The 26,719-nt window shown below is 49.5% G+C and overlaps 1 protein-coding gene across 1 annotated transcript in view; it reads right to left on the reverse strand.

Annotated features, from left to right (window-relative positions):
• Positions 1-14,643, reverse strand: part of LOC309882920 (gamma-aminobutyric acid receptor subunit alpha-3-like) — a 59,649-nt gene extending 45,006 nt beyond the window's left edge. Inside the window, exons 1-3 of the mRNA XM_082770423.1 lie at positions 14,544-14,643; positions 6,726-6,847; positions 3,251-3,372 (exon numbers count right to left, since the gene is read on the reverse strand). Of these exons, the coding sequence (XP_082626549.1) occupies positions 3,251-3,372; positions 6,726-6,814 (211 nt within the window). The 5' untranslated portion in view covers positions 6,815-6,847; positions 14,544-14,643. The remainder of the gene's footprint in view (positions 1-3,250; positions 3,373-6,725; positions 6,848-14,543) is intronic.
• Positions 14,644-26,719: the final 12,076 nt, after the last annotated feature.

The raw sequence follows: 26,719 nt of genomic DNA on the forward strand, positions 1-26,719 counted from the left end.
TGTTTAGGTTACAACACAGCATACCCAAACTCCACCAGTTAGGAAATAAGGCTGCAGGAGGTAAGAGCTGCACAGGGACCACCGCTGAACCCCAAACCACCCAGCCACAAGCACTACATCCCCTCTCATGGTGCCAGGCATCCATCTGGCTGTGTAAGGGTTGCACATCAATCACTCCTCGCAGAAAGCAGCACAGGAGCATAAAGGGTTTTCTGTTCATCGTTCTCAGTGGATCACCCAGTGCCTCATCACTCACATCCCACTCCCTGAGCACCCTTTCTTTTCAGCTATAGGATGCCTCTCCCTTTGTCTGCCATTTCTACCTATTCCTCCTGGCCACGTCTCCTGCCTCCAACCCTCACAAGCAAGGCGAGCTCTGGGTTCAAAGCAGAGACCTCTCTGCACACCGGCTCTGCAGGGAGCCCCAGCAGCAAAGAGAATTTGTGGGCTATAAATAGATGCCCCTCGCCATGGCCCTGCGGGGCCAGGACAGGATCCACATGAACGCACAGATCCGGACCAGGAGGGGAGGCCAAGGCTGCCCACAGAAACTCTCTCAGCAGGAGATTTTCTTCTCCTGCAAGGTTGGCCGTGACAGCAGATGTCTGCATCCCCTCGGGGTCCTTGTCTGTTCCCCTTCTGACTTAATAGCCCATCTGCACTGTGTTTTCTCAGGGGAAAGACAGGTTATCTGCTGAAAGTTCCTTCCTCTCCAAGCCCCATAATGTGACCTGTTTATAAAGCTGCCCCTTTCCCAAACCCAGGCTGTAGTTCAGTGGTTGTGGGACCAAACTCAGCACAGGACTCGGCCCTGATCAGAGCAAGCCACCAGGCAGAAACAGGGAAGAAACTTTCTACCAGCCATATAAGACCTCCTGGTGACACAAGTGGTGGTGTCCCCACTGCTACGGGGTTGTCCAGAAGAAGGAGGGGGCTGACAGATACCTTCTCCCTCCTGGCCAGGAAAAGCATCCCTCTTCTTCTAACCTCAGTGTGTGCTCACAAACCTCAGCGTGCCATCAAGACTGCGAGGACTACTGGCTCGAGAGGATGCCCTGAGCCCCATCCCAGGGCCAGGCACAGCACAGAGGCATGGGGACACCCTCCTGCAGCCCCGGGTGCTCCGAGCAGGCTCAGCGCCGCTGCGCTGCGCTCCGTGCCGGCGGCATCCCGGTAGGCAGGGGAGCGCTGGCATGGCAGCTATTAGAGTGGGTGGCAGCAGATGGTGAGAACAGAGGGGATAGGAAAATAAATACAAAGAGGCTATCTTGAGGGGAGAAGTCACCACATCAACACTCTGTTGCTTACACAGACTTCTCCCAAAGCCTAAACAAACATTGCTCAGTTCCCGGCGCGCGTGGAGGAGGCTCTGCTGGGTGCGGGGGCAGGTGCCTGGGCACACCCAGCCCCACAGCCTGCTCATATCCTGACCAAGGGTTTTCAGAGGGATGTCCGTGACAGAAAGCAGGGAAAATGGGGCCAAGAAGTGAGCCTGCATGTCCTGCTGCCCTGTTACCCACTATTTAGGCCAGTCCATCCTTCCATTAGCCTGTCCCTGGCACAACCCCACCGTATCTGCCCTTTTCAAATACCAAAGCAAGACTGCATGGTGTTAAGAGATGCTTCCTCCTGAAGTCCTCACAAAGAAAAGCAAGTGGAAGATATTCCCAAGGGAAACAGCAAGAGCCTGGTGTTGGGTCAACATGGGTTGCCCCCTGCTATCTACAGGCAAGCCAAGGAACTGTGCAAGTCACCAAACCACCCAGCAACACAATGCTAGTTGTGCTAATCTGGAGGAAAGCAGTCCCTTTCCCAGTTTTCACATAACCTTGGACAACAGAAACTCACCTCATGCTAACAATCACCCTAGAACTGCCAATTGACCCCTAAGCCTGCAGCAAGATAGTTTCTGCCCTTCTGGCCTCCAGAGCCCCCCAGACCTGTAACCTTTGTCAAAACTTCCCACCTGGGTCTGCCAGACTGCTCCGTGAGGGGAAATCAGAGGTGAAAGCACTCTTTGAGCATACAATGTCTGGTTCAGGCAAAGGCAATTTATTATGTTAAGCACATTATTAAAGGATCTAAAGCAACAGAGCAGAGATATTCCAAGAAAGGTTTTAACTTTCCCAGCAAGGGGGCTCCTGGGAGTCCTCTTGTTAATACTTTGCACAGGGTAGTCTGCAACCAAGCCTACAGTGAACATAAATGCCCCCTCAGTCCCCTCTCAGAACTCGTTTCAGTTAAATCAATACAGCCATCGGGGAGACTTGAGGAAGCAAAGCTATTAGTGGGACCGCAGTTAATTCTGGGGGAAAGAAACAAGCAACAAAAGCAATAAAGCTGATGGATGGCCTATGCAGATGCTGTAACCCTTTCCTGGCTGGGCTCTGCAGCATGGCAGCCTGTCAGAGGTAAGGATGCTCACTGGAAAAAACCCTTCTTCCCCAGATTATGCATGGTTGCTGCTTGGGGCCATAGCCGTCCTGGAGAGATGTGAGCAGAGGGACAAGGCAAGGGCAGGAGAGGGGACTGGGCAGAGGAGCAGCTGGTGCAATTCCAGCCTGTTACTACATCACCAGAGCCCCCATCAGTATGCAAGGGAGAGAGAAAGCTCATTCCCAACCCCCCTTGGCAGCCTGGCCTTCAGGGAATGGCAAACACATTGCAAGTCCAGCTCTGTGTGGGAATCGCAGCCCAGCAATGCACCGGGAGCAACATCTTCCCATAGCTTTTCACTCCATATGCTATGCTAGGTGCGTGCCATAAGCATTAGAAGTTAACCACCAATGTTTTTGCTTTCTAAAGCACAGCACACCAAAGAGCTCCCTAGAGAGTGGCTACATAGGAAACACCTGAAAGGACATCAAAAGAGGCTGTGCAGCAAAGCCTACGGTCTAAAATGTAATACCAACACGAGTCAAAGGTTCTAGAGACTAGTAGTGTCATAATTTAGGACATCACAATATCTATTAAATTAGTGGAAATAAATAAAATCCTATTTGCTCCATCTACAGGCCTATCAATGTAATGTCATAGCAGGACACAACATGCATGGAGACTCGCAACACTCTTCTCACAAAACACCAGTGAGATAGCACAGACCGAAATTGGGGAAACCAGCAACAGACTGGCTCTAGCACTGAACCAGACTCTTCTCCCAACAGGGGCAGACCTGTTCAAGCCCCCTGGGCAGCCCCTCTGTCCTAAAGCTATGTGGCTGCAGAGCACAGCTTCGCTCCATCCAACTGACCTCCGAGTCCAGGCCTGAGGCGGTTGTCGTAGCCATCCAGCAGCCTGTCCAGGATGCGGGTGAAAATGGTGATGTTATCTTTGCTGTCATCAATGACGTCGGAAACATGCTTCTGAGAAAGCCTGGTGCATTTGGGGAAAAAAAGAGGAGAGAGAAAAAAGCCATGATCAGAAGAGAAACGTTCTTTATATTCTCCGAGCACTTATAGAAATGAAAAAACACTTATCTGTTCCCCAGCCTGCACCGCAACAGCCCCAAATTGCAGGATGTGGCACATCTGTTGATAGGACCACATGCACAGGACCCTCTGCAGGGCTCCTCAAACCAACCTGCCCAGCCTTAGGCTGCCCCTAAGAAGGATGTTGTAGGAACAGAGGCTCCAAAACCTCAGGGTTACCCAAGTCCTGGTTTCTCCTTGTAGGAGGCAGAGTAAGAGGTGCCAGTAATTTACCCTATCAGCCCACTTCCAAGTACTCTGCTCCTGGGAAGAGGGAAGGGAGGCAGAAAAATTGAAATCGGTAAAGCAGGATGGGAGGCTGAGTCCATCATTAAAACTGTGAACCATTCCTGCAGTTTTTTGAACTTTCCCTGTTTATAAAATCAAATGAGTTCTCATGTACCTATCTCCACTCAGCCCAAGAAGCCCAGGAGCCCCAAATAAGATGATTTCCTTGGGGCATTTTCTGCCCCGGGTGGAATAAAATAAGCAGCAAATTTCTCAAACAAAACTCATATCACCAAACAAAATATCCAATGCAATTTTGCAAGCCCAAAGGGCTCAAATAGTAAATTTGCATTTTGTGTCTCCCTCTCAATCAACGGAAAAGGAGCCCATGGAGCCTAGTGAAAACAGCTGCTTCTAAAAAAGATTTTGGACAGCACAGGGTATCAGTGCTGCAGCTCCAAGCACAGCTTTTCCCAGCAGAAGTAGCTTTTGGGACTAAAACTAATGGAAAGGCAGAAAATTAAGCAACAGAAAACCGAAAGAAGTAAAAATCTATAGAGATGCAGAGATTGCAGGGAAGATGGAGAAGGGAATAAAACAGACACCGATTAATAAAAACAAGAAAGAAAAAAAAAAAAGAAATAAAAAAGAAATAAAAAAAAGGCAGAAACCTACATGACAATGGAAGAAGCCCAGCCAGCCCCCAGGTATAGATTTTGCTCTCCATTTTTCTGTATGGGAGGCATGAGCAGCCCCAGAGCACAGAGCTCGCTCCAGCCCACGAGGCTGCCTCAGCATCCCCTGGCAGCTTGTGGGGTGCTGCCGCGGGTTTAAGCAGGAAAAAGCAGGGACCGAGAAGTAATTATGGAGAGAAAAGAAAAGGGGGTGGGGGTGAGAATGTCAGTGAACCAGTTCAGAGCTTAATCCTGCAACATCCCATCTGGTTAGATCAACCACCCCTGACACTCTGGGTCCATCTGCAAATACTCTGCAGAGGGCTGAGAGGGTGACAAGAAGCAAAGCTGGATTGGAGTTCTCTGTCAAAATGTTCTAACAGAAAACCCAGCTTCTGTTAGATAAGGGACTAAAAAAATGTTTTTAAAAAAGAAAATGGAGGAGGGAAGGGTGTGGGTAATTTTAGAGTCAGGCTGAATTAATGTTATTCAGCACGTTGTCACTAATTGAAATATTTCATTTGGGGTGATTTTGACATTAATCAGTCAATGACCAAACACTGTGGGAAATTGCTTTCCAAGTGTTTGAGGTTTATTTCTCTGGGGACCAGATCCCTCTTCTCCTGAGGCTTCTCAGTCTATAATTTTTGGCAAACCACTATCTGTTCTCATGTTGAGAAGTGGCCAAGCCAGGAAGCTCAGCCTCCAGAAGCAGGCGTGAAGTGCTCGAACTGCAGCTCCCATAAGCACGGGGCAGGGTGGGGAAACATCCCCCAGCCCCAGTGCAACCAAATCAGTTCTGAAACATCAAAACACCCCTGCTATTATGAACTGCATCGCAGCCTTTTTAGACTCACTTGAATCAAAACACGGTTTTGGCTTTGCACCTGAACTTGATCATAAAGCAGAATTGAAGGATCTGCACTCCCTGAAGGTAAGGAGGATTTTAAGGAATTTAACAAACGTCTACAGTAATTAGTGAGGTTTCAATTGTGTCAGCTTTCACTAGATGTCATGGTTAAAAGCAATCTGTACCAGAGTATGCTGATGGGTATATAACCATCTATAACTTATGAATAGCTAGCATGCTCATGAAAGCTCATTCATTAATGTTTTATAAGCTATCTTTAAAAATTACCCATAATATAAAGAGGGAGAGGACAGATTTTTGTGAAGGAACTCCTGGCAGAGGCTCAGCAGCGATGGGAAAAGTGAGTTTACAAATTTCAAAGCCACTTTAGCTTAGCCTGACATTTGAGGCTTTGACTTGAACGCGAGCAGCGTGGGATCAGCTGGGGAGGCACCGTGGGAGCACGGTGCAGGCAAGAAGAGGATCGAGGGGCTTCGGCAGGGGAGAGCCACCAGCCCCACTGAAAAACTCGGAGGAGCTGTGCAGAGGTGTGTGGCTCATGGTTTAAAACCAATTAAAAGCCTTTAGGCAGAGAAGACAGTTTTACAGCAAATTTAATTAGGAGAGGCTCGAGGAAAAGTCATTGCCTCACCGCTCATCCCCGTGCACATGCTCTCTTGAGAGCTGGCTGCCACGCTGGCAGGTTAGTGTCTGAAGAAGGGGCCCCTCGTATGTGATTTAGGAAATGAATCCTGCAGCGGGGATGGCAGGTGACAAGGGAGCAGCAGCAGCCATCAGACGACTGGAAGCGAAAGGTCAGCAGGAGGGAAGGGGGAGGCAGTGACTGCAGCTGTCCCCCGGCGGCCAGCACCACGATACCAAGGTCAGCATCTGCACGTCCAGGCATACACGGGATGCATTTGTTTATGCAAAATTGGGTGCAAGCAGCTGAAGTGGTAAGAGCCTGCAGCTGGGCAAACAGCTGCATGCAGAGGGGGCACGGGCAGAGCACTGAACCAGGACATTTGTTCCTGCATGAAAGTCCTTGAGTGCTGTTGGACTTGTACAGAGCAGACATTTGTGTCTGTACTGAGCACTCTGAAGATAATTTTCTAATTCTTTTATAGAAGCCACAAATTATTTGCATCTCTCCCCCTCAGCTGTGCCACGGAGGGACCTGCCACACTTCCTCAAAGGGCTCTCCAGGCTCCCCAAGTCTCAGCAGAGGCTCAGGCAGGACAGGAGGAGGGTTGCCAGGCTTGTCACAGTCTAACAGCCTTTCACCCACCCCTAGAGGCCAGGAAGAAAGGCTGGTGGCAGTGTCCAAAGCCAGGAGGTCTCGGAGGAACCAGGGGCAAGGCTCTGCATTTATACTAGGGCACCCAAGGAAACAGATTTCTTAGTATTTTACCCTGGACTGCTTCATCCAGGCACCAACTCAGATATATTCAAGCATAGCAAGGAGACTGCAGCCTTAGCCAAGGGCCTTGGCTCTCACCACCTTACCCAGCATCGGCAGGGAGAGCAGAAAGCAGGACCAGGACTCCAAGGCCAGTGAGACACACAGACCCCCTTCCTGGGAGCCTGGGCGCCATGGTCTCGGCACACAGCCACTGGGTCTTCACAACCTGGGCACAGAGGGGAAGGAGAGAAGAGGAAAGATATTATTTATTGGCAGGAAAACGATCAGGTTAATTCTGTTTTTCCCAGCGGTTCATGCCTGTTGGCCAGAATTCAGTATTTCTGGGGTCTCCAATGTGAAGTCCCAAAGGCCCCACAGGGACCAGCAGCACTGCCTGCAGCACTGCTGGCCCTGGAGAACCTTGTGTGGGGTCAGAGCCAGGGGTGTCCATACACAGAGCTCTCCAGGGGCTTTGACACCTTCCAGTCACTGCACAGTTTCACTTCCAACACCTCTTTTTACACACATTTCTTCCCCCTCCTCACCCCATACACCCAACCACCATGCCCCCTTGCAGCAGCTCCCTCACCTCATGCTGCTTGGAGACACGTGTACAGCAGAAACGAGTCTTAAGACCCATTTTTTCCCCAAATGTCTTTCTGGACAGTTAGGTCCTCATTTAATTCTGGTAATGACGCCACCAGAAACTATTAAAAAGTTTGGGTATTGAGGCCCAAGCAGTGGGAGTGTTCAACTGTACCACGCGTAGCACACGCAGATTTTTCATTAATGCTCAGTTTTCCTTCTATTGTGATGTTATTACATATTTAACCACCTTTCCCCTTTTATGTACCCCATTATGTTGATGCACCTTGGAGCAGCAGCCTGTATAAATACAGCTTGTTGTGATGCCTGCCCGAAATAACACCTCCACTTGGCACAGGCTGGTCAGTGCCGCAGCAGCCAGGCACGACCATGAGCTCCCAGAGCAGCCAAGGTGCCCGAAGGTGAAGGGGACAGCTGAGCTGTGAGAGGTACTGAACACCAGGGGTGTGCAGACATGGGATCCCCCAGCAGACATCCTATACAGACAGAGCAGGGTGGGAGGGATGGACTTGGAATCCAAGTATTTGCTGACGAAGCACAAATTAGGGATTGAACATCTGCTCCGTGGGAAATTCCAACAGTTTAGGGAAGCGTGTTCCAAGTCAGAACAAGGACAGCTAAAATGTTGATGTTTCTTACGAGGCAAATCCAGAAGTCCTTAAATTAGCAGCTCAACAGATTTCATTTCAATTTTCTTAAACTTGCATATTATACAATAGGATTTAAACACTTCTTTCTGAGACAGCTTCAAGCAGTAGCCAAAAGCAGAAATCCAGTGCTCGCTTCCCCCTCCCTTCCCCACACCACCACTGAAAAGACTCATTGAAATCAACACTTGCCCATTCAAATGTGGATTTAAATTAATGGTTTGTTTTGGCAGGATTCGCACTGCCAGCAGTTTTTGACCAGTACTATCCACATGAACCAGGACCCTCCACTTTCTCAGTAGCGCCTCCTGGTTCTGCAGGAACTCATATTTGGTGAGACCACAGGCTGGGAAGATCATACACCAAGTGTGGGACAGAGCAGCTGAAGAAAAGAGGACCAGAAAATGAGGCACTGAGGTAATGCAGAAAGAGATCCGGCCAGGAACAGTGACAAAAGCCACTTCTTAGTGTCTGAGCCAAGAAGCTCAAGACAGCTATGTTTCCACCAGACCTTGTTCGTGCAGTTTTCCTTCATTATTATGTGAAGATGAATGGCTAATTTTGTATTTTGGATAGTTCTGTTGAAGGTGTGAGCCAAGAATAACAGGGCTGCCTGAAAAGAAGTTAAATGCATGCTCTGGTCTTCATTTTAAGCATCAGGACCAATTCTGCATACCTGCATTGGGACAAATTCTGTTTTCACCACTTTTCCGAGTGACTACTTTGCCAGACATGCCTGTTTTGCTATGGATGCTCTTATGGACTCAGGAAGGACTGTGCAGCATAAAAAATAGCTTGGCACTGCTTTCTACCTCTTTCCTTTGGTTCTTGTTCCATATTTGCCTGGGGGAGTTGGAGAGAAGAGGCTCTGCTGCATTTTCCTTGCTCTTTGTCTGTTACACTTAGATGGATTGTAAAACAGACCCAGTCCTGAGGATCATGACTGACATTCCTGACTAACACAGGGTCTGTAACTGTTGGTGATGAACCCTGGTAGCACTGAGACAGAGCCAGGGCTGGCCAGGCAGCACTAGGACAGCCACAGAAGGAGCAGTTCCCCCCTCAGCACTGTTGCTCATCACCCCATTACTAGACAAGCACCATCTCTGGAGGATGCAAGGAAGCCACTGCAGGGGAGGTTTTCACTCCTTTCCATAAGGCATACGGTTCTGGGGCTCTTTCAAAGCTCCTTTGTACATCCACCTTAGCCAGAGCCCAGTATTGTTGGTTCCCATAGCACTGCAGCTCCCAGCATCACCTCTGTAAGGGTGGTGTATGCTCAAAGCTGCTCTTCATTTCTCTATTCCATCTGCCCATGGCTCATTTCTTAATGGCACACTTAGCAAATGCATTCATCACTAATTCTGCAGTTGCTGGTAACCTCCCCAGCTGAATCAAATGCAGATTTTCTAAGGAGCCCTGCTAACATTTTGCAGCTGGGATTAAGCAACACTTGAAGTTTACAATTCAGTACACTCTGGATTTTGGCAGGTTTCTTTACAACCAGATACCTAAAGGCATTGTAAATATACCCACTCCTCTCCAGCACATGCTGTCTGTCCAATCTCCAGAGCACCACAGCGAAACAAGACTCCCAAGAAACAGCTTTCCTCCTGGCTGTGCAGTTTTGGAAAGAGGAACTGGAAAAGCTTCCCCAAAACATTCTTCAGCTCCTGTTCCTCCTGAGGTGGGTTTGGGAATCAAAAACACGCTGGTACCTTTTGGATCAGCAAGGTCCCCTAGTACTGATGTTAACATTGGGGCTCTCCTGACGTTGCATACCAGGTCTGATCCTTTCAGCAATCCTTACTGTAGGAGCCATTAAATATTCTGAAATGCCTTCCTAGGAAAGAGTGATTAACACAGGCTTAGTGCTGACAAGGAAAAGAAAGCTCTGGAGGTGGAGAAAGAGGTAAAGCTGAAAAAAAAAAAAAAAAAAAAAAAAAAAAAAAAAGAGTAGAGCTCAGAGAAGGAGAATGCAGGCAAAGGAAAGTAAATGAAGAAAAGGGTCCCAAAAACCCACATGGGTACATTTATGAGAGTCACATTAGTATCTCTCCCAAATTACTGCCTCCTTGAAACACGCGCAGCCAAGGGAGCAATTTGATTCACTTAGCAATAGTCTCATCATGCAGGTGGCACTTGTGAAGCAGCAGCCCAGAGGACACATCTGCCCCTGTTACACACCAGGAGGCAGCGTGCCTGCAGCATCACCGCTGGCGTGCCCACGTGCCGTGCCGTGCACCCATAGCGGTGGCATCAGCCAGAGGAGTGCTGAACGCTTACAGCTCCCCCCCAGCCCCCAGGACCTGCAGCTGCTCGGCATCTTTGCCAAATCAGGTATCTCAGGGGCATGTGAGCAGAGAAGGGCTGGTGCTGGGAAGCCTGCTGGGAAGCAGAGGCAGCCGCAGTTCGATGGCTCAGATACAAGCACAGGAGGAAGGGGGTGATCCAGCCCCAGTTGGTGCTGAACCATCCGCCCACCTGCACAACTGAGCATAGTGCTGTATGCGACCTCAGCACCTGCAGGTTTACCCCCAGATCAGGTGCACAAGCAGCTCCTCAGAGCTGCTCCCTCCCTCATTGCACCGCAGCCTTCACAGACCAGGTCCTGGGTATTCAGGAGAGGTCCTCTGACGTCCTTTATGGACTCCAGAAGCATCCAGCCTGCACAGGCTGTGCTGTCCCTGATCCTCTGCAGACACCCCAGCCTTGAGATCATCGCTGCCATGCCTCTTCCAGCACTGCTCTGGGTACAGCTCCGAGCCCTCCTGCAGCGATGGGCAGCCAGCAAGCACTCGGTGCAGCAGAAAAAATGCAGATGATGCACATGCTGCCCTGTGTCCCTGCTGGGGTGGGTTTGCTTCAGTTCTCAATCATTTCAGCTAAAAAGGAGGATTCCTTGGAATAAAACTCTCTCCTTTTTTGGGGTGCAGGGCTAGCAGTGAGCAGACATATTTTGTCTTGGAGCCTAGAAACAGTAGAATAACACTGTGGTGTTTCACAAGACCTTGGTCCCACAGGCTCTTCACATCCCTTTGTTGCAAGATGAGCTCGCTGGGATGCACACATGTGCTGCATGGTGCAGACACCAAGCCAGCCTGTACTGGAAGCAGTCCAGCCCCGCTAGCAGCGCGCTCTACCTGCACCAGCTAGTGCAGAGGAAGGCTTGGTTTGTCAGCCTGGACTCTGCTTCCATCCAACTTGGCTCACAGTTCAGCTCTGTGCTAAATAGATATACCACCAGAAGACCAAAAGCTACCACAGCATTTATAAGAATGTGAGAACAAGAACAAGGCAGCGGTGCCCCTGCCTACCTGAATCAAACTTGCTGTTTGCCATCTTAGAGAGCCAGCGCTGGCACACAGCAGGCAGCTCATGGCAGAGGAACCAGGCTTTGACTCAAACGTGAAAATGCACCCGAGAGGTGCACATTGAGCAGTCCTATAAACACACACTGCACAAGCCATAAATCACCTTCCCATCAATCTGCCACACAAGGTACAAGGCACACGTGATGGTTACCAAACGCATTGTCTGCAGCTCTGCAGGAGACACCAGCTTAAGAGGACACAAATCCAGATGCACAAGGGAAGGAAATGTAAAGGTTCAAATCAACACAGAAATTTTGAAAGCAAGCCTTAAATTGGGACTCTCCTGCAGAAGGTTGGTGATGTTGAGCAAGCTCCATGCCCAACTCTCAGCCCAGCTTTAATTTTTTCAAAATGGGAAGCCGCTTGACAATTTCTCAAAACAAAACTAATCCCAGTATTGCAGCTCTCTGCTTGAAAACACATCCAGAGGGACTGTAGAGTGACTCACACCCACAACCGCTACAGGAAACCGCTTGCACTCACAAGTGTAACAAGCCAACACTGATTCACCCACATAATTACAGGCAGACACTGATTCACGGCTACTGCAACTGCAGACAGACTGACTCACAATCAGAGCAACTGCAGACAGACTCCAGCTCCCGAGCACTACTGGAAATACAACCACGCTGACAATATCCACAGTCAGCAATCGTGTTGTATGTACACAAACCCCTGGAGAACTAGCTCGCACCCTAACCAAAGCAAAGAGCTAGGCAAACCCTTTGCTTTTTGCTGGTGCTCTTGACCTTCACCCCACAGCCATCTCTCCTTCCCCAGTGGAAGGATATCTACGGCTCTGTCGTTCCTCTCTGACCTCCTGCTTGCCAAGCAATATTGTCAAAGGCTGGACCCAGGAGCAGAGCTGTGTGATGCACGCTCACACACAATGCATGCGTGCACAGTGCATACAGTGCGAGACATCAGTGTATGTCTACTTCCATACCATATGTGTGTGCTAACTGTGCTGACTTTGTGTTTCCATAATATAAGTAAAAGCAAGCCAAGTATAATACATTTAGCCCAGGGGTGAAGGAGATGGCAAAAGACTCACCACTGGGCAAAAGCTTGAAAGGCAGGATTATTTACTACACTCTCTGGCTGGGTATGCAATTATGTCAGCATTCAGCCTGGGTATTGTGCTACTTTTTGTAAACAGTTGGCAGGAATGCTCCTACTGAGATGAGGAGCTGGGCTTCTTCTCTAGTGTTGAGAGGGAGCAAAGTGAAGAGGACGAGGTCTACTTCAAGAAAAAGAAATGTAGGTGAAAGAATGGATTAAGCAGAAAAAGGCGAAGGGGAAGCTGACAGCGAAGTGGGACAGGTGGCAGTCTACAGACAAAGAAGAAAAGAGAGGAGAGGAGAGAACAGAAGGAGGAAAGCCGCGTGATGCAGACTGATAAAGCTCCAGAAGCGAGGAAAGGCAGCAGCCTCCCAGTGCTGAGGAGGTCTCGCAGCGGTGCAGCAAATGCGTGTGTGCATACCCCTAACACAGAGCTCTGCTGTGAACTGGAAGGAGGTTCTAGGGAAAAGGTTGCAGCCCCCAGCCAAGCGTGTGCCATTGGCCCAGGTGCAGCCACAACTGCTCCAGCTGCTTGCATCTCTGGAAAAAAAGAGCAGGAGCAGAGCATTTGCGTTCCCTTGCTGCTGCACTTGTGTGCGCACGCGTTGCAGGGCACCCAGCCACCACAGACCCAGGCTGAAGGACAGGCAGACAAACTCCACCAGAAGAACAGCATCACCTCAAAACAGCCAGAGATCCTTTATCCGCCGGGGTAAAGAGAAAGTTAAGAAAGACTAGACAAAACAGATGACTTGCCTGAACCACACGCAGCATCTCCTAGTTGTAGGCTGGACCTGCCTCTCCACCTGTTATTTTTCTTCTTCACACCTCCCCCAAGGATCAAGAGGTGAGGGAACAAGCGTGCCCTGCTGCCACTGTCAGAACACCTCAGGTGGGCAGGGATGAGAGCTGCTCTCGCCAGTTGGCCCACGACAGTGGCAGTCTCACCAGAGGGTCCCGGATCCCCTGTTCTGCCCGAGGATGCTGCTGTGTATGCAGGCAGCCAGCGGATTCAGGAGAGAGACTATGGATGCAATTGGCCAGGGAAATGAACTATTTGCTCAATTATGCTTCCCTCATCCAGACTAGAATCATTCTGGCAGAAGGCAAAGCGAAGAACAATGGATAAACGTTGCAGTGGGGACTGTCTAATGCTTAATTGCATTACGCTACTCCCTTTAAATGATCCGTATCTCAGTCCCAGTAACTCGGGGGGGAGGGGGAAGGATCTGGAGCTCTTTTCCCTTTCCTCCCGTAGCAGCCTTAGAGACCGCAGCCCCACAAAACTCCTTTCGCCCTCCCACCTTCCCTCCCCACCCCAAGTCAGCATCAGTACCCATTAGGCCTGGCTGCAGGATTCAGGGGGAAATTTGACTTTGCTTTTACTACGCCGTCCTCCCCGATCAGCCCTTCCCCTACATCTGCCGTCCGGCTCTCCGAACCGAACTCGACACCGTCCTTTTGCAGACATTCCCCCCGCTGCCTCTTGCCCCTCTCCCCGCTCCCCAGGCGGGTGCCGAGGCACGGCTCGGCTCGTCTCGCCCCGGACCACCACGCTCCGGACTTGCTGCGGGAGCAGAGCGGTTCCGACCCCCCAGCCACCCCCCCCCCGAGCCCCCACCATCGCTCTCCCCCCACCCCTTAAACCGAAAACCGATGGGGAGGAGGGTGCAGCTCCGAGGGTCTCCCCCAGCTGGGGGGCTCCGCACCGCCCCCAGCATCCCGATGCCTGCCGGGGGGTTGCCACCCATCTCAAGGGGGGAGCCCCGGGATTTTTTTTTTTGGGGGGGGGGGGAGCCGCCGCGCCCCGCACGCACTCACCGCCGCCGCCGGCTGCCCCAGCGGGGGGCGACGGAGCCCGCACGGCTCCGCACCGCTCCGCACCCCCGAGCCCCCCGGGCCGGGGCTGCCAGCCGCCGCCTGCGCGTTCCTCCGGCCGCGGCGAGGGAGGGAGAGACGGATGGAGGGAGGGAAGCAGCATCCCCCCGCCTTCCTCCTCCTCCTCCTCCTCCTCCCCGCGCCCCGGAGGAGGGTTTAACCACCCGCTTTGTGCCGAGCTGCCCACCCCGCGGCGCGGGCGGCGGATTCCCCCACCCCAGCCCAACCCTGCCGCCCTCCCTGCCCCGAGCGGTGCCCCGGAGCTCTCCGCCGAAGCCCGGAACGGCCCCGGTCCCCGCCATCCTTTTTGCACCGGAGGATGAGCAGAGCACGGCTGGCTGCTCGCAGCGTCTACCTGTTGAAGGGTGGGAGCTCCCCAAGGCGCTGCTGCTCTGCGAGGAGGGGGCCGGCACCCTAAAAGGCACCACACCCCAAAGGGCACCGCAACCCAAACCCTGCCAAAATGCCTCTTCGCTGCAAGGCCCGGCCAAAAGCCCCGGTCTGCCGGCGGGGCAGGGAAGTTTGGAGCACAAGTTGGGATTGCGGAGGTTTATATCGCAATAAAACAGCATGCGGAGGAAAACAAACGCAGAGGAAGGGAGGAGGAGGAGGAAGAGAGGTTAAAATGCTGCAAGGAGTAGGCAGAAAGAAAAAAAAAGAAAAAAAATAAAAAAAGAATAGGGTGGCAGTGCAAGAGTCCCCGAGGAGGCTCGGTACAAGACGCACTGGCCAGGGCTGGCTGGGCTCGGGAGGTTTTGTGGAGCCCCGCGACTGGAGCTGGGCAGACGAGAGCTGACAGTAAAGCGCACTCAAAATATATTGTCCCTGCAGAGCTCTCCTTGTGAAGCACTCTGCAGGACTCAGCCGCAGCTGTGCCTGGTACATAACCTCCACCCAGCGCGGAGGAGCTGGGATGAGATAAAGGTTCATAACTGCAAGCACCACTGACAACCTCAGAAATACCTCTAGCACTTATTTTTGAATATCAAAAGTAACGTGCAAACATCCTTCACAGCAAGAGCCCTGAAAGAGGGCACAAGAACAATTAAATCCAGTCTAGGAGTCAGTTCTCTTCATTTCTGTATCAGAAAGTGACCCAGCCCTTGCTACCCAGAAGTTAGACACAATCACTGTTTTACCCTGTTCCTAAAGACCATCCCGACTTTAGTAAGATAGCAGCATTTGTTCTTATGTGCTCCTGAGCAGCAGGAAGAAAACAGACTCTTTTAAAGCAAAGAGTCAGTTCCCTGTGATCTGAGCAGTTTTTGCTAGTCCGTATATGCCTGTACCTATCTATACACCTGTTAGCAGCAGTTCAAATGCCATCAGAGTTCAGCTTTCCTCTACTAGATAGGGGCCATAAGCAAGATTTGACAAGCCTCACGACACAGATCTGAAGACCAAAATCTTGACCAAGGACTTCAGGTTGCACCAGCACAGTGCCCCCACAATCAAGTGTGACACCTCTTGGACCAGAGGATGGAGAGCCCTTAGTGTTATTGCAACACTTGGATCTCTTACAGGGCCTTCCAGCTAACACAAGCCATAAGCAATCAAGTTTCTCCAGCCCTCAACACCACACCCAGCCCTAGCCAACAGAAGCAGACAATTTTGAAGCAAATAGGCCTCCAACTTATGTTCTGGTCTGATACGTATTTTGTCTGAGCTGCAGGGACCTTTGCCTTTGAGATCCCATGCAGACAGCTAACATTTCATTGTCCTTAGACTACTTCTGCATGAATGACAGCAACCAGTGCATGGTGCGGGGCTGTTCCCATTTTAAAAAATCTTTTTTCTGCATTGGAGTCCTCCTACAATTATCTAAAGCATCACTCCAGAGAAGAGTGAGCTATGCGTGCATGCCAGCAGAGGCGCTTTTGCTGTTCTCCACAATTGTGGCAAATCATAGGATCACAGGAAAATTCACATCGGAAGAGATCTCAAGAGATCATCCAGTCTAATCTGCTACTCAAAGCACACTCAGTGAAGGAAGAGCCCGGGGAGCAACACAAGCTGGCCATACTTATTCACACCAAGTTTCTGTTTACTTCAAGGCTTTTTCAAAGGCACATCTCCTTCTGTTCCCGATTTATAGGCTTGCAAACAAGCGTTGGCAAGGGAACAGGGAAAGCTCAGAGGAAGACCCAAGGCACAGCCATTCACTTAATAAAAAACCCCAAGGACCTGGTCAACCACCTTCCTACTGGCTCCATTGGAGAACAATTGGAGAACGCTGCTGAGATAACCATGCCCAGAAGTAGGACCATGCATAGGACCTGGCTAACTCAAGAACATTTATTGCCTAGGGGATCAGAGCAGAGGAGGCCCTAATACTCGCTCTCCCTCCTTTCCAAACTGACTCAGCTGCTGGCATGAGCTGCCTTGGGTAGGAGAACAGGCATGAAACAGAATCAGCGAGACAAGCATATCCGGAGACAAGTGACTCAGGATTTTAAATGGCTCATATTGAAGAACATTCCAAGATTTACAGGTTTAAGTAGTGCTAACAATAGTCACAGGCAATGGAAACCATGGTTCTCTTGAGGCCTGTTCATCCACAACCAACAGCAATACAGACTGCCCCAGGAACACCATAGCTCACACCACTCTGACATGCCTCCTCAGCTCACTCAGAGGTCTCCTCTGACACTGCCAGCAGCCTGAAATAGTCTTGGGCATGAGGCCCTTTAGTGAAAGTTGTTGCAGGTTTTTTTTTTTTTTCTATCAGTCCAAAATCAATTGAAGTCCCTCCCCTTGGAGCCATACCATGCAGCAAGTTCTCCTTGCGAAGGCAGAGAGAAGTGGCTGTGACTGGGTCAGGCAAAAGTACAAGCTGAAAAATTACAGGGATGTAGCCATACGAACAGTGAGCTGCTGCCAGCAGAGCAAGAGGTACCATACCTAAAAGCACCCTAAATTAGAAGGTCAGTGGATTGGCACACTGCAGCCCTCCCTACTCCCCCAGATGTGCTGGATTCAGGCCATATTGGCTCACACAAATCCTTGGCAGAGCAGGCACTTGTGCTCCACAGCAAGGCCTGCTTCTAGCCAGCCAAACAGCAACAATCAAAATCTCCACCAGCCAAATCCCAGCCATCACCCTTCCTGGGCAGGCTCCAGAGCTTTGTATGACCTGTGCCCCTTCTGGTTTGGCTGCAGCGATAAGGGCTGGCCAGTCCTTCCTGCCAGCTAGCCCTGCAGGGACATCACAGGAGGCCCTGGACAGGGAAGAAGTCATTAGTTAGCTTAGGAAGTCCAGCTACAGGAGACCTTTTCTGGGAGGCAGAGGGAAAGCAGCCTTATCAATAGCTGGCCTTAGCTAGCCAGAATTGTCTTGATCTTCACCCTGTTTGGAAGATATGTAACCCTGACCTGAGAGCATCAGTCTCTGTGGGGAGCATCCATCAATGTAAGAGTTATAAAAACATCCCGTGAAAACAGTAAGCAGTCATCTTTTAATGCATGCCTCTATCATCAGTATTTGGTTTACTTATTTCCTTAAAATATTATACACACCCTCAAATCCTCCTTTACTCGTTGGAATGTCTACCTGAACTCTGGCACACTCCAGGAGGAGACTGCTTTGAGGCAAAACCCTTCTTAAAGTGATCAAGGTTAAACCTTAAGGCTGTCACCATATTGCTGAAGAGTAATCTCTCAAAATGGGAGTACAGCAGCCTGGGAATATCTTGCTAATAATTAGCTAAGCCTTTTCCTCCTGCCACCCTGCTCAACCAGCCAGAATAAAAGTGTGCTTAGTTTTAGGTCCATGCTACAGTGCCCTTGAACTGAATGGAGCTGCAGATTTAATAACTGCCAGCCCAGTGAAGCTGTTAGACTGGACAGGTCTTTCTGTAGGTGCAGGCTGGAGCAAGGGATTCGAGATGTCTTCAGCTCCTTGGAGGCAATCTTGTGCCATCCACATTGATCCCAGCTCACACCCAGGCCCAGCACCCATGGGAGCAGTCACATTGCAGCAGCCAGGGCAGGTGGCTGATCCAGGGAACGGGTGATGTTCCCCAGTGCTGCAAGGCAGAAGCAGCAGTGTGTGATGGAGACATGGCCCACTGACACACAGCTCCACACATAACCCCACACGTAACCCAACCCTAATCACGGCTATGAGTCCTGTGTGCCAGCCTTGCACCAAGCAGCCTCTACCAGCTGACATTCCCAGCCACCTTGAGGCCCCCTCGTGCTGTGGGGGAAGCACCCAGCCCTAGGCACTAAGGGAGCAGGCTGCTGATGCAGGCAGGAGGCCAGAACAGAGTGCTCAAGCTGCACATGGGGCCAGCTCCTCCACCGAAGGCTGCTGGTCCCACACACCCCTAAGGAGCACCATGTTGAAATCCCCCTCCCCAAAGGGCTGGAAGAGGGAGGATCTTCCTACCTTCACCTCCTTCCCTCCCAAAGCACCCAGAGCCCTCTCAGAAACCCTCCTGGTGTCCTGCTATCCCAGTGCTCGCCTCCTTCCCCACCAAATCAGCTGCCCCTTCTCCCCACCCACCCGCTCGCCCGCTCCTTGCACCCGTAGCAGGGCCGCCATCGGAGCCAGCTGCTGCCTGGTGCTTTATTAGCTTGTCTCCATGGCAACTCGCCTACAGCTTAACTCCGAGAGACCCCTATCTCACCACAGCCATAAATCAGCCACCCGCCTGCAGCCTCGGTCGGGGACGGGGGTCACCGCTCACCCCGCACGCTGCCCGGCCCCACTGCTGCCCTCGCAGCCTCCCCGCTGGGGCTGCCCCACGCAGGCAGCGAGCACAGCAGAGCTGCTCTGCACCACGTTTGCAGCCCTCAGGCAGAGTCTAGCCGTGAGACAAAGCAGCACCAAGAAGATGGTGGCTTTCCCAGCTTGCAAGCAAATTGGAACCTCCCATGCAAACCAGCACTGATCTGGTACTCGTCCTCCTTTGGACAGGAGGAAGAGCCTTGGGTTAGGGCCAGGTGCAGTCATGCAGAACTGGGGTCCAGTTCCTACTGCATGCAGGAAGGCCATTCCCTAAGAAGCAAGCACAGCACTGGGCTGAGGCAGAAAGGCAGCATCTCCTTCTCTCAGCGTAAGAAAGCCTCCTACCTCTTCCACGCCAGCAAGGGCACAGAACTCCCCATATCCAGGATAAAGCCCCCAAAGGGGACAAAAAGCCACCTGAAATGCTATGCTCGCTCTGGTCTCCAGAAACAGAGCAAAAGCAGCCTATGCAAAGCGGAGGCTCCCCTTCAAAGCATGCTCTCATCAGCACTGCCCTTAGGGTACCACTTTTCCAGCAAACCCACTGCCTGACATCTTGTTTCTGCTGGGCAGTTAGGAGTTGGTGGCAGGCAGGAATTTGCTTGTCCCTGCCAGAAGCAGACTTTCCCACACACTTGTTCCCTGTGGCCCTAAGAAGGGATTGCAGGACACACTGATCTTTCCATCCTCTCTAGCAGAGAAAACACATCCCTGCTGCTGAAACTCTCCAACCCTAAATATCAGACCTTAGGAAAGGAGACAGCTATCTCTACACCCCACATAATATATTATGCAGTCTGTGACTTCACCCATACATCTCAAGCACCTGATGTTGGGAATAAATCTTGGAAATAAACACAAAGGTAGTTTCCACCACCAGGAGTTTAGTTTGCAGAAAACTGGCAAAGCAGACAAGAAAGGAAGCATCATCTGTAGATGTTGGTGCATTGCAGCACTGCTGGTGGGAAAAAGGAGGGCAATGGGCCAGGGCAGAGTTTTCTAGCAATTCACTTGAGATTGAAGATAATCCGTGACAAAATAGATAGGTTTAGCAAGAAGATGGTTGTTTGTCCCCTCACTTTTCCATAATCCCAAGGGATGCTTGAGGTACAACACAATGTTTGTACACAGCATCACAGTCCTTGCTCCTTTAGATAAGATCTGGGGTTTTACCCAAGCTCAGACATGCCTAGAAGTGGCCAGACGTCCAAAGAGGCCGTTGGGATGGCCATATACCTTCAGTTTATATAGATGCTCAGCTCGTATATCCACCCAACAAATCAAAGACCTCAAAAAACTTCATAGCACTTTGTTGAACTCCATGTCTGTGTCCTAGCAGATGCTGACAGAACAAAAGAGCTAGACTCTTGTCTCTACGACAAAGTGTGCCCATCCATATCTCCAGAAGGCAGACCCAACTCCATGGAGAAGTACCAGAGCTCTTTTAGCAGGGCTAGCTCACCGTCTTGAATTTCAAGAACTATAAGCTGGCAGTGGAACAAATTCATAAAAACTAATGGGCCTGAAAGAGACTGTATTTGTCCTGCAGTCCCTTGGCAAGGGCAAAACTAAACCTGGAGAGAGACCTAGTCACAGACTTTCATCTCTCTTGCAGTTACAATAGCAGCATCAGTTCAAAAATCCCCCTGTGGAGTCATGAGGTTTTAGATGCTTCAGCATTTCTATTTCTAACACCACACATGCTTGTGAAATCCAAATTACTTAAGCATTTTAGGTACCTAAATACTCATCTAAATCATCTCTATGGGAAGGCTAGATTTAGGGAGGGGCTGGCTTTTTTGTTTTTCTCATCTGGATCCTTCTGGATTCCTGTTTCTCTCTACACCTACAAAACTGAACTCATTTTTTGTTTCAAAAAACTTGGAGACTGGTATGAAGACAAAACCTGGAGCTTGAAGCAGGGCCAAACAACAGAAGATTCACACCGAATTGCAGGAGTTGATAGCATCAGCTAAGGTCTTTGGAAAATGCCCTATGTTTGTATTACATAGAATATTATTCCAGGTCTCCCCTTCCCTTCATAGGTACCTTCCTCAGCCTTGTATATCAGCTTGAGCCTCTCCTTTGAAGGAAATCCTGATCTCATTACAGCTTGATAGAAATAAGCTATTTCACAGCTGGACACCAAACAGCAAAGCTCCTGGCTGAAAGACATGGCTGGGCTTTGGGTGCAAAGGCCATTACATCAATAAATTCCGAGGGAAGTATGAACTCTGTGTACACCAGAACTTACTGCATTTGGAGACTGGCTGTACTTTCATTGAAACAGCAATTTTAGGATCCTCTCCATCAAGCAAGATAGTTAGCCACACGATATGGTTGTAGATAAAGCCTGTCAGCAGGAGAGCAGAAGTTTCCTAAAGACATCAGCTGAATCTGCTATTTTAACAAGGGCTCTAAATGTCACCACATTGCTTGTGCTATGGTCCCTGAAAGGATTAATATCTTGCCATGTTTGGTAAACTTTACAAGGACTGCAGGAAGCCGAGGGATGGGAGACCGCCTAGCACCGCGTGGATCTCATCAGTGCTAATTAGCTGAAACAAAACAGCAGAGACCCAGGTAATAAGAGCTCTTCACGATATTAAGGTGAGTGGTGGCTGCAGGAGACAGGACATTCCAATCTCTGCCTCCTGGAGGCAGCCACATGGGAAGCCGATGTTGAGCCAGAAGCTCAGCACTTAGTGAAAGAAAGAACTGCTCAGAAAGGCTTGCATGATAGCCTTCTCCTGGCATAGGATGAAGAAACCAAAAAAGGGACAGTCAAAGCATGCTCAAGGGCTGTCTCCCTGTCACTCACACAGCTTCTCACGCATACACTATCTGCACTGCTGCTGCCAGGGGTGGAAGCATGCAGAAGCACTGGCTTGGCCACCAGTTCAAGTCTCCTCTGTCCATAACTACATCACCACTGACAGTGAACATTCACTCTCAGAAATACCTTCATGTATATACATGATAGAAACCACTGCACCAGTTGCCCAAAAGAACTGGGGCAACACCAAGGCTTAGATAAGCCTGATGGGCTGCAAGAACAGGGTTCTGTCAATCAGAGCCCTCTGGGACCCCTTCACCCTGACCCCCTGCCAGTCTGCCATGCCAGCAGACAGCATCAGGCTGCAGGTCCCAGGGCAGGCAGCTGGGACTCCTCCTGGCACAGTGCTTCGGAGTATCCAGCTGCCTGTGGCTCTCCCAAACGTACCACCAACAGGCAGTGCTCTCCCACAGCCTGTCTCCTTCAGGTTTTTTGGTGTGAACAGATCAGAGACAAGCAGCAAAAGGAGTCGTGCATTTGATGACAGGAAGACACGGCAGAGCAAAGCAGCTATGCACAGGAGGAAGAGCCACAGGGCACTGAGGCAGGCAGATGTTGTGCTGCTGCTATCAGCTGTCTGGCAGTGGGATGCAGAGCCTCTGGAAATGCCTGTCAGCCTGAGCCAAATAGGAACACATGGACCCAGGGATTCAAAGGACACTCGATATGAGAAAAGGGATGCTCTAACTGCCCCAAAGCAGTGGTACTGAGATGAGGTTGCATGAGCCTACAGAGGGAAGCCCTGAGGTTGGTGGGACTGCAGTGTGGGTCACTGCTTCCACTCAGCCCCACACCTCACCCTTCAATTCCAGGAAATTTGAAAGAGCAAGTTTTAAGTCTTCTCCCTCCTACAACAGCTGGAAACAGAACTAAATGATCCTATATTAGCTTGGTCAAAAACCTAGCAAGGATCTAGGGTAGTCATTTCCTTCATACGCCCCCTAGTCCCAGGTCCTTGGCTATTACGGGGACTAAATAGCATTAAGATGACTTCAAAAAAAAAAGCTGATAGCTTGAGCGAGAATCCTGGCTCTGAGCTGTCCCCAGTTCTGATACACTTCATCTACAGTGCTGACTTGGATCCCAGCTGTTAGGAGCCAGCTGCAGCATCTGAGCACCAAATTTCTCAGGATTTACCAGAGCAAGCTTTATTTTGTTTCAACTGATTGCATAGAATGGGAAAGGATAACAGAATTAGCAGGATCCATTCTGCTTTTCCCAACCTGCCCCCATTAAGGATGAAAGCTCCTCTTGTCTGGGAGCCACTGCACACAACACCCTCTTGATTTGTAATTAGTGGAATAGGAATGCTCAGTCAGCTGGGAAATCTGCCTGAGTAAATGACATCCTCAAGTGTTTTCTAATCCAAGGCATGCAGCCTCTCACTTTGCTGCTAATGGGCTGCAGTGGGGAGTACCAAAATTTCTGCTGTGGACCCACAGGCATCCAGGAACACCTCTTTAGCTAATTCTCTCCAGGATTCATGCCAGCAGCCCCAGTCTGTCACCTGGGAGAACCTGCTAGGTCCTGCCAAGAGATCGTGTCAGTAATTAAACCACCTCAGTCTCAGCTCTTACTACCCCAAGGCATCATGAGCGTACACAGTTTAAAGAAAAATCTTTGTCAAGGAATATGGGAGCTACAGAAAACCTGGGGGCAGGTTCAAGGATGGCCTGTAGTGCTATTAGCATGGACAGGACTTTAGATTTGGAAGAACAGAGGTTATGAATCAAGACAGAAGCTGTACAGCACCTGGAAAAATCACACACCAGAATATTAACTAAAATAACCTTCTGCCTCATCTCTTTTAAATTCAGATGCACAGGGGAATCCATCAAGGTAATTTATGGTGTGTAGCTGCTGATATGCCAATCAAAGGAAGCCCAGAGTAACAAGTGTGCTAAGAGACCTCATTGATCGTTATCTCCACAAACACAGGCTTAATTCCCTCAATCCTAGTTAATCAGGCTACTTTGTTACATTTCTTGTACAAATGGGTAAGTGATCAGTGGGAAGCATTAGACATTAGATACACAGCCCCCAGATAACTTCAGCCGTCTGGAGGCAGGATGTGGAGGTGGTGTTTAGGAGGAAGCCTGAAAGGTCTCCACCCAGAGGTTTTCAATAGGACATCCTTTCATAAGCAGAAATTTCTTCACATATGAAACGCTAAGATTTTGATGAAAACCTGATAATTTGCAGATGTGGAGATTATTAGAAAGGCAGGAAAGAAAGCTTCGCTAAATTCTAAGAGCCCACAATCAACTTACATAGAAGGAGCAGGTTCACATTTTTCCAGAAGCCCAACAGATCTTGCTCAGTGGATTGCAGATCTGAAGATGCCAGAAGCTGCAGTGGGAACAGTAATCACTACAGCAGCTTTTCTCCACCTGCTGTCTAGGTCCAATATCTTTTTGTTCTCTACTTGAAAAGAAAGCAATTCTGACCAAATTGGTAGGGACTTCCTCACAAGGAAAGATGAGCTATTGCATCACTATAAGCTGTAATGTAACAGCACACTGAGAACTGGGAAATATTGAGAGGAAGTAATGCACAGATCATGACTAGATCTAGCCTTATGAAATATCATAATTACTGATCTGGAAGAGGAAATTAGCAGCACATTAAATCTGATGAGGATCTGAAAGGAGTTGCCCGTAACAGACTAGGAAAGGCTTCAAGAAAAAAATAATCAGGTGACAAGAAAGTAGAACAACCCATCAGCAAAGGAAAAGACACTTAGGGGAGGCTGGAGAGGAGGCAGGTTCAACCTGACTTCACTCTAATAGTCTCCAGAAGCCCCTTGCTCATCTTCACCTTCTTCCCAAAGCCTAAGCAGCTCCCTGTCAGAAAGAGCTTGCACACACCCCTGTAGTAACATAGGCCTCCCAAGATAGTGTGTTTTTTTAGCATCAGCACGATCAGGAGGGAATGATGGAAGCACTGTCCAAAATAAGATGGGAAACCGCTGTCCACTTTGACTAAATTGCCCTTTTAGAAAGCCGTGAAAGTTAATGCCACCTTCCTACCTTCTTTTGCATTCCTCTCCCACTTCTTGCTCATATGCATGCTCCATAGCTCTGACGCTGAGCGAGCCCAACCATCTATCCACAGGAAAAGTAATCCCATGGTATTGAAGTCCATATCTGTCTTGCACATCCTTATTGGTGATGGAGCATTGGCCAATATCTGTATTAGCAGAAGTGAAAAGGTGAAGGACAAACACTTCCCATGTTGCTGCAAAGAACTGGACTCCACTCATCCCCCAAGCAGCATTCCTGAGTCCCCTATAAAAAACAAAGGCTTAAGCACATCCTGAACATGCCTAATTTCAGATTAAAGGGAACAAGAGGGAGGTCAAGTAGGCCAACAGCTCTACCCATGAAGTCAGGGATGGGGAGCTAGGAACAACTGTGACAAGAATACATAGAAAAAAATGCTTGGCAGAAGACATAAAACCCTAGTCTGTAAAAAGCAGCCAGGGCATGAAGGGAAGAGATCAGATTCCATGAACTGCTGTGGCCACAAGTGCCTGATGCCAACAGTCTGTGAAGTCTCTCCAGAAACAATACCCACAAAGGTGCAGAGTCAAGCACTCAATCAGCAGTGCCAGAATTCAGAGCAGCCCTGCTGCCCTCATACAGACATAATTAAACTGTCCATAATTTGCTGCTCTTATGTAATCCTATTTACTTCACTACCGGACCTCCAGCTCTTTCAGCCAGATGCATCTATCCCAGACTGAATTAGCACAATGAAGTACAGCAGTTCCTGTTTACATGGAACTGTTATTTAATACAGATAATGAGGTATAAATAGCAGATAGCCATAAAGCTGCAGAAAAGATAGTAGATGTTCATCTAGTGAAGGGACATTACAGGAACAGGTTCTGCCTTTGCCCATTGTAGATTACTAGGGGAGCCACTCAAATACAGTTACCGTGCTCTTTGGTCTCCAGAGGCAAAAGATTTCCTGGGTCTGCCTTACAGTCAGTACCGTAAGTCAGGAGAAGCTTCACTGCAGAGAACCTTAAGTATTCCAAAGTCATGACCCTACGTATCTTCTGTTTGACAGCCAATAGCATTCACTTTTTTTTTTTTTTTTGCTCTAAGTTTTGCATGTCAGTTTTCAAATGTAAAAAAAATAACCTGACTTCTAGTTGTAGCAGTGTGAAATTAAGTTCAGTACCATGTGTGATGCAACAGGGATGAGTACTACTGCTCAGCACTTGAATAGGCAAAGAAGCAGATCTTATAACAGGGGAAAGAAGAGACTTAACCACACTGAGCACAAGTACTGGGAATCCTTAGCGAGGCAGAGGTGCTTCAGAGAAAACCTACGGGGAGGTCAGGTAATTGGCCTATGTTGATATATATGCACACCGTAGGGTGGGGGTAAGGTAAAAAAGAAAGTGGTTTCAACTCCCAAACATTAGGATTCACTCCCTGAACTTCTCAGTAACATCAGCATGCAAAGTATAAAAGGGTTGCTAAAAAGGTTAAAAATGAAGTTAAGAAAAAGGAAAAGTTGGGCCAGAAAGACTATTTCCTAGATTCAGGTGCTCCTAATCCCTTGTAAGGACATTGAGAAAGGATTGGAAGGGCGAGACACTCTGCAAAGGAGCAATGTAGCTGAGAAGTCACTGCCAGGAACCAGACTTCACTGCACATCAGCTGCAATGGGCTTCAGCACTGCCCTGCTAGCAAGAACCAGAGTTAAAAGGATGTGTTGCTGGCAGCTTCTTCACACTACGCTAGATTCTGTGGGATCCTCTATCCTTTTAAAAAACTGACATCTCAGTGGCTTTAGAAATATAAAATGAAAGTTTCCAAAAAAACATTTTTGTTTAATGCCTTACATTTCTAGTTTAAGCTGTCTCCCAGAGCTACAACAGCAGTAAAACATTTTTCAGAGGAAACAATTTTCTTCCTTTTCATCATTCTGTCTCCACCTGAGCCACAAG

The sequence above is a fragment of the Aythya marila genome (assembly GCF_965140915.1).
Source record: "Aythya marila genome assembly, chromosome: 13".
In the NCBI taxonomy this organism is placed as follows: Eukaryota; Metazoa; Chordata; class Aves; order Anseriformes; family Anatidae; genus Aythya; species Aythya marila.